General features: G+C 42.6%; 1 protein-coding gene across 1 annotated transcript; it reads right to left on the bottom strand.

The window, feature by feature from the left end:
* Window positions 1–335: 335 nt before the first annotated feature.
* myoc.S (myocilin, trabecular meshwork inducible glucocorticoid response S homeolog) lies at window positions 336–9,795 on the bottom strand. The gene is made up of 3 exons (XM_018261054.2): window positions 8,925–9,795; window positions 3,908–4,036; window positions 336–3,134 (listed from the first exon to the last, which is right to left on the bottom strand). Exons 1-3 carry the CDS (start codon window positions 9,652–9,654, stop codon window positions 2,347–2,349), a joined length of 1,647 nt encoding a protein of 548 aa, XP_018116543.1. The 5' UTR covers window positions 9,655–9,795; the 3' UTR covers window positions 336–2,346.
* Window positions 9,796–11,636: the final 1,841 nt, after the last annotated feature.

Here is an 11,636-nt window from a genome sequence, read left to right as displayed (position 1 = left end):
GTTTTTATTGTTTGGTTCTTTTGTATACTAATGAGATATTAATGTACTATGAATGCCCGTTATTAGGTGAGAATATTTTAGGGATGCACCGAATCCACTATTTGGGACTCCTTCATGAAAGATTCAGCCGAATACCGAACCGAATCTGAATCCTAATTTGCATATGCAAATTAGAGGCGGAAAAGGAAAAAGTATGTTTTACTTCCATGTTTTGAAAAATCACGTGATTTCCTTTCCCACACTTAATTTACATATACAAATTAGGATTTGGATTCAGTTCGGACACACACAAGAATTCAGGCAAATCCAAATCCTGCTGAAAAAGGCAGAATCCTGGCTGAATCCCGAACTGAATCCTGGAATCGGTGCATCCCTAGAATAATTAATAGTTACCAACAGAGGGCGCTGTAAAATGTACCTATATATGGACACTCTAGATACTGTTTTTTTAAGCCTATGATTAAGGGTGGAAACACACTGGGCGAAGTATGATGCGTGTCATTTAATGTGGATAAATAAAGATACATGTATTTAAACAATCATCCAGTGCTGCGGAGCTCAATTTCAGTTTTCTCTATTTGATGCGGCATGAGATGCCAAGGGACTTCCGCACTCGGGGAATGTAATTCCGGACCGTGCTATTTGAGTCAGAGCAGTTATCATTTGTTTTTTGATTTTGGGATGTAATGTTTGCCTTTTACAAACACTACTAAAACATAATATAAAATTCCTGCATGATGACACTTGTATACTTCTTTATTTGGAACACATTGGGGTGATTATGAACAGTTAGCAGATTTGTACCTGGGCAGTAAGCCAGCTAATAAGTGCTGAGAGCGAGCATTTGATTGGTTGTCATGGGATATGTGCCCACTGTTCAGAAATGAGCCCCAATTGTTATTTAAAATCCCACCAGGTGGCTCAGCCATAACAGGGCCCAGTATAATGGCGGCATTTTACAATCCCAGATGCAATGGTCAAGGGATTGGGTTAAGAAATTGGTAATAACTGGAGATATTAGTTGTTGGGAGTGATAAAGAGAGTAACCTGGGCCTCACAAATCTCAAGAGGCACCTCTAGATCCACATCCTCCTAACTTTTTTACATAAGTATTATTCTAAGAGGGGAAAAAACACTTATTTATATGTGCCTTGATGGAGAGAACAGGCCATAGGCTTCTGGTCTACTAAACATGTAGATTAAGGTTTCCAGACCACTTAAAAAATCAAGATCACAAATAAATTCAAGTGGCTGGGTTGCAGTGATATTAAACTGATTCCAATAAAATGAATGGAATCAGCCCTTCTAGCTGGATGACCCTACTTTTTTTTTTTATATGATCCTTTACGGTAGATGGGGCAGAACAATAAAGCAGTCATACCGGATCCAAAAACCGCTACGGAGTACAGATATTATGATTCCTTACTATTGAAGAGGCACAAATATAAACCTGAGGACGGAAAATCTATATACTGTATATAATGACCTACTTATCTAGCAGTTTAAAAACTATATGCTGCAATAATGCTGGAGACGGTCATATAACTAAACACAATAAGCTGCTGCAGCAAAGAGCAAAGATCTGCCGGCTGGGGAATAGTCACAAATGCATCAGAGTATTTCTGTTTTATACAACTAATTGCAAATGACATGCCAGAGACAGAAAATAATACTGCATATATGTAAAAACCCTGAATACTGCAACAAAGAATGTGGGATACATTCTGTTTCTTGTATTTTAATGTCTGATGCCTTTACACATGAACTGACTTCAATATTTACACCATCGCTTTCCTGCTCACTGCCTGCCCTGTTCCATTCTATAACTGCATTTGGTTCTGGCATGAATGGACAGTGCTGTTATTAGCCAGATTAATGTAGATGTTTGTATGGGTTTGGCTTTTTATGGTAACAATTTCCTTGCTCAGTAACACTAATTCATGTATATGATGATACAAACTCAACATACTGATATTTGTACATGGGTGGAATTATACTTTCCCTAGGCTTGTCTCTACTGCCAAAGTGTAAAGCTTGAGTCAGGCAGGTCCAATTGTGCTGACGCAATTATGCGTTGCCTCATAAGCAGATCAGAAATTTATGCAACATGCATCTATATTAAGCATTTGTTATTTCTCTTAATCCCTATAAGATGGAGTTGCTGCACGTACAGTGGCCAAAGCACAGAGAATAGTAGGAAGCTGCATTCGCGGTTGTTCCTCTTGAATTTGTGGCTTCAAAGTTAAGCTAACCGTACCCATCCCACTGTATGTACCCAAGTTATTGAGAAGTCCTATTTGTCATGTCTTTTCACAGAATATTTTCTTTCCATGTGACCATCTGAACTCACATTTTGGACAACCTCACATCATAGGACACCATGTTGAAGTTGTCCCAACCATATATTTTCTTTTCTGTTGGGTTATAATCAATCATGCTGGCATAGCCATACTGATTCTTAAATGGTATGCCGACTGGGCGTTGAGCCCCTGTGCTGGTATCAAAAGCAAAGTTGACTGTGGTACTAGAAGAGGAATAGCTTCCAACAGTGTACAGGGTGCCACAGATCATAAAAGCATTAGCCACTGATTGCTTGCGAATTTGGCTCTCCCAGCTCTGTTTGACCTCAAGAGATTCAGAGTCTAGTAGAGATAAAACTATGGACCCTTTAGCCTTTTCTGTGCTATAGATTGCCCACAGACCAACCTCGTCAACAGCGAGGTCAATGTCAGTATAGCCACCCCAAGAGTAAGGGTACTGGCCATGATACCCTGCATTAGGGAGCTCCTTCTGCACAGCAACAGACTCTGTCTTAAAATCATACTTTACAAGTATTCTAGATTTCCGGCGGGGATAGTACAGAGAACCCTTGTAAATAACAGCTCCATTGCTTTCCATTGAACGAGGAAGAACATAAACCTTGCCTGGGTAGCCTTTGATTAACTGATCAATATTTTCATATTCAAAAACCTGACGTATATCTGCCCCTACGGTGTTGACCCTCCAGACAGTGTCCATCGTATATGGAGCCAATGGCTTTGGATCTCTCATCCATACTCCGTACTTTCCAGCAATATTATCAGCTTTCCGATAAGTTGTTGGTTCCCCAATCCAGGTCAACTCACCGCAAGTTCCTGAAACAAATATGAAAAAATTCTATATAGCCATCATAAAGCATCATAAAGACATGGGTTTCTAGCATTTCAGGGGTATCTCCCAAGAAGAACATGTTGACCAGTAAGAGGCAATTCTAACCTCTACCAACTACTGTAGTTCTCCTTTGTGGAGTAATGGGGAGAGGTTTCTACTTGGCAGGATTTGGATCTGTTTCCTGAATTAGAAGATGGGTCCCCCCTGAAATAAAGTCTTCTGGTACTCCCACCTGTGACCCATGTGAAATCCCTCTTAACATATTGTCAGGTTATGGAATACAGTGGAACAATGCACTTGCGACTTACGACAACTAAATGATGTTTGTTACTGTCCTACTGTGGTAGGATGCAGATGCATGCAACACAAATGTTAATATAAAGCTAAAGCTTGTATTTCCTTTTGGATTTCTCAAGCAACTATAAACTTTACTTCACCTTCTCCGTGGGGACCATCATTTTAGGGTTCATCTCTCTTGTGGCTGTGCATGTGGATTCAGATTTATTTTCTATGATGTCATACACATGTTACATTAATTTCACATAAGATTTCGCATGAGGGGCTGCTGCACGGCACATTTAATGTACTTGTCACAGGAGATTTAGGCTCAAATGTGAAGACCAATTTGTAAATGGAAAATTCAATGCAATTGCTTTTTGGGAGAGGCTGTTTTTGTACATAAACACTTGCGGTTACCATGACACTAGGAACTTAGTGGCCAAATTTAGAGAGAAACGATGAACGGATTAAATCTTACCCTCGGCTCTTGTCGTTTCTGAACTGTGGTTCGCCAGATGGGTTTCTGGGATCATCTGAGATGCTGGAAGTGCTGTCAACTCTGATTTTAGTTCCTGGTATCCCACTGGATCAGCACCCCATCTGGACACTTAAAAGAAAAGAAAAAAGGGACAGTCAGAGAAATAAGTAATGTGAAGCAATGGCTCAATTAGTCTGACACTTTGAGGATACACCCTGTGTACTAGGGATGATGATGGACGTAACACAGAGGTATGAAGGCAGCAGTACATGTAGCTAATACACCATATCAAATTGGTTTGTTGAAAGAAACGCTGTGACCTCCATCTGCTTCCTTGGGTCCTGACTTTTAGTACTAGCAATGCTACCATGGTCATACTGTTGTAAATATATTTCATTATACATGGCATGAATGGGATATGGCTACTGGTCCCCACACTGGCTTTGGATATGATGTTATGCTCTCAAGAAAAGTGGTAAACGCATCACTGTATATAGTAGGGTAATATTAAGAATGAGTGGATAAGGGGGTGCAGAGCTGGAGAGATGCTTTCTGGTATCCTGTTTCTTGTAAGTGGGTAGGGCCAGAACTTGGAGTAGACAACAGAAGCACCAATCCAGGGTGTAATCGTTTGGGGAAATGGGGGTGGGGCATGCAATATGCTTATTGCTGTTCTATGGTTCAAATCCAATTAAATGCCAGTAAAAATGCTGCCTACCTTTATAATATGTCTAGCTATGCATTTATGGCCTTGTAAACAGCTCCCCTGGTGTCACACAGATGTGCCACCACTTAGTCCTGTCCCTTAATTACACTGTATTTGCTGCGGTTCCAGTCGTCAGTACAGCAACACTCCTTATCCAGTCGGCTTATTATTAGTTCAGCTTTTGGTTTCTCTTCACCCTTCCCATGCCTTCTGCTCTGTGTCTACCACTAACTAACTCAAAGGTGTGTGAAGGTGAAAACCAGATGGACATCATTGCATTGGGTGCCAAAACTCAATGACCACACTCTACAAGTTAGGAGAAATAGCTACTATGTTATAGACCCATAACCAACCCCTAACCTAAAGCCTGAGAGGTTAATGGCACTGACTAACTACCACTCCCATAATCTAAGCAGTGGGCTGAGTTGCATAAAAATAACACTAGTAAATTCTCTTAGGGAAAGATGGCCAGCCCCACCCTGATTACCAGAATGTATCTTAATACATACAAAGGCAAACAGGCATTTGAATTGCCATTACTATTTTGCTGCTTGTCCCCAAGGACTAGAGGTACAAGAAACCCTTGGTCCAAGGTATCCAAAAAAACATACTGGTGCTGTTGCCCTCAGGTCCCTTCCCACTTAAAGCAAATAAAGCTGTGCAACACCATTCTGGTTTCAAAATGCAAAAGAAGACTAAAAAACAGACAGCAGCTGGTCTTATTTTTGTTCTTTGGTGCACATCACTTAATCATCACTTTATCTACTCAAAACCATTGCTACTTTTGACAATAAAGTCAGCAGGTAACGACAGGTACAAGCATTAGAGGGATACATGTATATACAGCAGTAATGATTCCCATGTATTCTGAAAAACAAATGGAATTTTGCTGCCTGAAGATGCTGTGGAATGAATATTTTCAATAGCACTAACAAGCCATAAATATCTCCCTGACACCAGATCCCAGGAGCTCAGGGCTGTGTCCAGTTACCGGCCTTGGCTACCTAATGAATTTGCCATCAGTAACATAAGGACAGGGACAAGGTTCCCCCACAGGGTCAAGCAGTCTCCCCTTCCAAACACACCCCTGTATCATACTTCTGCATCATGTGTGCCCTGACTACACATATCATGAACATGAACAACAATAAGCTGCCCATGCTACTCTGTTTCTAAAAACTGCACTACTCATTGCAATTCTTCTCTTCACATATTATTTTTAAAGGGGACACTATCCCTGCATTCATGGTCAAGGGTAATAATTACACTGACAATACTATATGCTAGTTGCGGTTCCACCCTTGTGCCCCTCCAAACAAGTACACTAAATCATGCACTGTAGCTCATAATAGGAGTGCGATGGGATTAAGAAATCCACCTTAAAAGTACATTTTAGTAGAGGTAACACTGCTATTCTAAGGCAATTTGCAATTAGGCTTCTTTTTTGTGGTTTCCAAATAATGTATTTTTCTGCAGTTTTCATGCTTGGTATTTATCTGGTTGATAGAACTAAGGCTTAAAGGAGACCTAAGCCCTAAAAATGTACTTGACTGGAAATGCCATATTTTATATACTTATATCTGCTTTATGTTGTGACATTTATATAATGTATATACTGTATATTGTGAGTTGGTCCCTAAGCTCAGTAAGTGACAGCGGCACAGAGCATGTGCAGTGAACTGGAGTATCTTTGGTATCTTCAGAGACACAGATCTTTACTGCTAAAGGGCTATGGTTGCCTTGGGCTGGCACAGAAGTCCAAAACATAATGTGCAACATTTCCGGCCTGCTTCTTTAGTTAGGCTTTAGTTTTCCTTTAAAGGCAATCTAAAGAGCTTTATCAATCAATACTTCCCTCCCAAACCATACATTCTCAAATATGGGCCAGTTCCCTCGTACCATATCAAAGTTCAATCAATAATTGGCAGTCACCATCTCTGCCCATTTGACTTCCTGTGCCTGTTTCTCTGGCAGCAACTGCCAACCAAGGGTATTTGCCATTAAAACCAACACCAAAAGAGAGCCTGGGACAGGAATTCAAGCAGCCAAACATAACTTGAAAACAAATTACCAATTTTAAAAGTGGTTGATACATGAGAGTTACTCCAAGTGAAACATTTTGCATATAAATGGATGTCCTGGATAGATATTTACTTGTAGTAGCACTATTATGATTTAGCACTGCCCAGGATATGGTCCTTCTGCAGCTGTTGACATACAACCCTGAAGAGCCTTCAGCTGTCAGTAAGAACTGAGGGTTGTAACCAAATATAAAGTGTTGCTGTTACCTTGTTGCCCAGTGTGCTCTCCTATAGCTGCTATTGCTCACTCTTCCTACCTACTCCCCCACTATGCAAGGGGCCCCCAGAGTATCTGCCCCTATTAGCGCCCCTAAAGACCACAACCCTAACCAGTCACTTCCATTTGGACGCTGTTTTAGAGAGGCCCCTGGGCAAAAAAATGTTACATGTACAGATTACAAAATATTATATTGTGTTTAAATGTTACTTCTCATGTTAGTTATGCTCATCCTCTGTCCCATCAGGTACTATTGATCTACAACTTGCTGCATACCGCTAACAAATAATGTGGGAGTTACAGTTTAACAACAGCTGGAGGTCAGTAGGATGAGCTTGCCTCATTCAAATCATTTTTGTCCTGCATTCTCTCGGGGGTTCCCCTCCTCTTTCCAAACTTAGTTGAGGTATTTGGCTTTATTACATGTACACTCTCCTTTGTACTTTTAATTGGAAGGACTCAGTAAAGAGTAACGGGCGAGGCGCTGAGCATTGGGACTGGATATAGGATTATATATCTGCCATAGAGACACCTGTGTACTGTAAGGATTCACCCAAAGCTTTTGTGCAGCTGTTTCTTATATAAGAGGCTTATTGTTCTACTCATCTGTGTAAGCTTCAAAGACAGTTCCCAATTTATGAAACCGTTTCTTTTCTGTAAAAATGTGCTGCCTTGCATGCACACACCCGGACACCTTTAGCCTCTCAGTCTATTTATTAATCTGTTGCAAACATGTCTGCTGCTTACTGATTCCTGGCAATGGCCTGATATCTCCATTCCATCAACACCTTGTTGTCTAATTTTAACCTACTGTATGTGCCAAATCCATTCCACACGAATACCCATGCCATTGTAGAACTGCTTATACAAACTGTACTTACCTGGTGTATTCTGCACTCACTGTTAGCTATGTGCACAGTATTTCTACATGACCCCTTATTTATGGGGACTGTTGGTGAGCCTAGCAGACACACACAAGCACATCTTGCCGGGTTCTTCACCTGATAGATGTACAAAGATTTATACTGTGGCCACCTGTGTTTGTATTCCTATATGTAGAATCATCACAAATGTTGTAGAATAAAAATGCCTTTAGTTGAAACACTTGACCCCCAGGCACCCATTTTATCTAACCCAGTTTCTCATTGCAAGTTACATTATCTTCCAGAGATAAAAACTGTCAGCATTGGGGGCAGAGGATTTTCTTATTGACTCGTGAGAATGTTGTGTTGCTGTGCATTGTCTATGGCTATACTGAGAAGGAATTCTGGTGTCACAGGTATTTCCGGAGTGCAGTCCATTTCTGGGACAACTGAGAGACTTAATACCCAAGGCTGGCTAAAGCACAAAGCAACTGCCAGATATGCCTAAGAGTCCCCTTGCCCTTCTGGCTTTATACTAGATAAATATATTTACTCATACAAGCTGATGTGCTCAAGTCTGCACATTAAGGCAGGGCAGGTAAGCAAAAAAGTCTCAAAAGAGTTTCAGTCACACTCTGTAGTGGCTCTATGAGTTCTTAATAATGTACAATACATGGTACTGTACAAATAGCCCAAACTCTTTTACACTGGCAGCAGTGTTAGTGCCAATTCTTATGTCACACACACACATCTCTGGCTACATTATATATTATTACATGTGCTGGGGACACTGAGTTACTGTACCTTCCCAATACACAATTGAGCAGGTACATAAAAAGATTGAGGTGTTTAGCAGAAGCTAATAAATAATATGCCAGTTTACCACTGTATTTTGCTTGACCTGCAAACCAGGACAATTTTAGGTTAGGGCCAAAGAGGACTTTGGTTAGGCACCCAATTTACAGGGAACTTGCTTTGGCCAGATTTAAAGGGCTTGTCTGATAATATTATTGTGAGCGATTTTCAAAACCCCCAATGTAGGTCAACAATTGGGAATTGCAATCCAACAACAGCTATAGGGGGCAAGTTGGAGACCCCCGATTTACATTGCAGATGCTGTACAAGTGCCAGAATGTCATATTGCACTCACCTTGCCTTGAAGGCGCTTGCTGGTCCTTTGCCTTAAATGTGTCTGGAACCCGAGTCCTAGAAGGGTCGGGAACCTGTGTCCTAGAGGGGTCTGGAACCTGTGTCCTAGAGGGGTCTGAAACCTGAGGGCACTGCCCCTGAAGAACTGTCTCCAGTCTCTGGTTTAGCTGCAGCTTTTCCTCTTGCAAAGAATCCTTCTCTTTGAGTAAATCAGCATAAGCCATCTCCAGACTGGCTCTCTGCCCTTCCCATTCATCTTTTTCCATCCTCAGTTTCTGCACCTCCACCTGAAGATCTGCCCCAGCTTGTGGCCCTGTACTTGGCTTCAGTGGCCCCTCTCCCCCTAGGAAGCGATTGACTATCTTCTCCAGCAAGCCAAGCCTGGTGTTCAGAGTCTCCATGTCCTTGTGTCGGACTGAGAGCTCCAGCTGCAGCTCCTGGATAACAGACTTGGCTTGTCCCGGCTCCGTGCAACTCGCCTCTGTAGCGCTGGGCACAGTGAAGGAGTAAGTGCATTGCCCATTCAGATCGCTGCTTCTACTAAACTGACCACTGATGCCTTGGGCCACCCACAGTGTCACAACGATGTGTAGGGCGAGAGACCCCATAATATAGAGAGAGGGCAGTGCTGACAATGTTAATGAAGAGCAGCGCAAAGGGAAGGCGCAAGGTAAGAAGTGACTGGTGCTGAGTCTGGCTCCCCGTATAGGACTGTTCACTTCAACTGTCATTTAAATAGACACTTTGGAGGGGGCTAAGGGGGCGGGACCGGGCTGTGCTGCTGGGGAACAACAAGGCACGAACCTTCCAGGCTGCAGCCCCTGAATTGCTGGAAACACTGACACCGGGGCAGCTCGGATTGCACATTCCCGCTAGAGATCTGTCACCTCTTCTCTCTGGGAACCACCCGCTTCCACAGCCTTGCGCAAAATTGCGCCCACAACCTGGCGGAAGTTACGCACTTGCGGATAAGAGATCTTGTCTCTCTCTAGTTTATATATTGGATAACTGTCACCAGGGCCAGACTGGGAGTGAAAAGCAGCTGCCAGTGACCCACACAAAACAATGTTGGTGGTCAGGCCCCCCAATAGAAAATAAATAATAAATAAATAAAACATTGGTGGACAGGCGATCCCCCCTCAAAAGTTAAGGGCAGAGACAGACGAGAAGATTGGGGGAGATCAGTCGCTTGGTGACAAATCGCCTCTTCTTCGGGCAACTAATCTCCTCCCCACCAGCTGGCCACAGACACAAAGATCTGATTGTACCAATCATTGTACGATCGGACTTCCCCATCTCCCGACCTGCCACTAACCATTCCGATCAAATAAAGTAGAAACAAATAGATCAGCCGATGTTCTGCCCCTGACAGCAACGTAAAAAAGTTATGTCCGACCAAAGCTAGCTAGTCTCCCTCTGAAAATCGTACGATTGGCAATACATGCAGAGATATTACCTGCAGCCGACAGAAATCTTTTAACCTGCACACATGGTCCGAAAATCTTAAGAATCCTCGACTTAAGCTCCCCATAGACGCGACGATTCTTCTTGCCGAACGACCGATTTTAGGGAAGCCCGACCAATCCTTCGAAATTATCGTGCGGTTAGTGGTATTCGAACGATGGTACATCTTACGATTTTTCGGCCGACATCTGTCAGGAAATTGATCGGCCAGGTTAAAAAATCTTTGTCGGTCCCAGTGCAATCTCTCTATGTTTGCAGGGCCAGGCAGGCAGCTCCCCTTTGTTTTCCTGCCAAATTGGTCTTTTTAGTTGATGGTAAATTCGTACGATCGTTCTGAGAAGATCGTGGTCTCACGATCAGGATCTGATCTTTTAAAAATCTCAACATCTATGGCCAGCTTTAATCTCCCCGTATCTTCTCCTATGTCTCTTCCCTAAAATAAGGAAAAAACATCAGTGGTCAGCATGGGTGTCCGCAGAAGGGGGCAAGAGGAGGCAGTTGCCCCACCCTGACCTCCAGCAAATTCCAAGAAATTTGTTTGGAAGTGTAATTCCCCACAGCACAAATTTTTTTAATACTTCCCACCCCAAAAGAAGCCTTAACTATGTTATCTTCTGCATTGTCATGAATAGGTTCATCTTCAGTGGGATGTTACCCTTTGGGATATTAGCTTACTTGCCCTCTCCCTGGAAAATTTTCCGTGGACACCCATGGTGGTCAGGGCTTTCCCTCTATAAAAGTTTTTTGTTTTTTTTTTTAAAACCCACTGTGGTCAGGGATTTTATTTGATGTTCAATGGAAACTTGCCTTCAGCTCTTTTCAGTGGCTTCCGCTTTGGCTCCAATACGGCTTCTGTCCCCCTTGGGTTTCGAATCCCATTCGGCTTCAGCTCCCATTTGGCCACTTCACTTCTCAGCCCATAAATGGAGCTGCCCACCAGGTATTTGCCAATTGGGCCAATGGCCAGTCTTTTGGGATGTGGGACTGGCTGCACACGCTTAAGGTCCCCATAGACGCAAAGATTTTTCTTGGCGAACTACCGATTTTAGCGAAGTCCGACCAATCCTTCGAAATTATCATGCGGTTAGTGGGATTCGAACGATCATACAGCTTACGATTTTTCATCCAACACCTATCAGAAGATTGATTGGGCAGGTTAAAAAATCTTTATCGGCCCCAGTGCAATCTATGTTTGCAGGGACAAGCAGGCAGCTACTCTTCAGTGTTGCTGGCAATATCATCTGAAATG

The sequence above is a fragment of the Xenopus laevis genome, chromosome 4S (genome assembly GCF_017654675.1).
Source record: "Xenopus laevis strain J_2021 chromosome 4S, Xenopus_laevis_v10.1, whole genome shotgun sequence".
Taxonomy (NCBI): domain Eukaryota; kingdom Metazoa; phylum Chordata; class Amphibia; order Anura; family Pipidae; genus Xenopus; species Xenopus laevis.
This window is presented reverse-complemented; position numbering and strand designations above follow the sequence as displayed.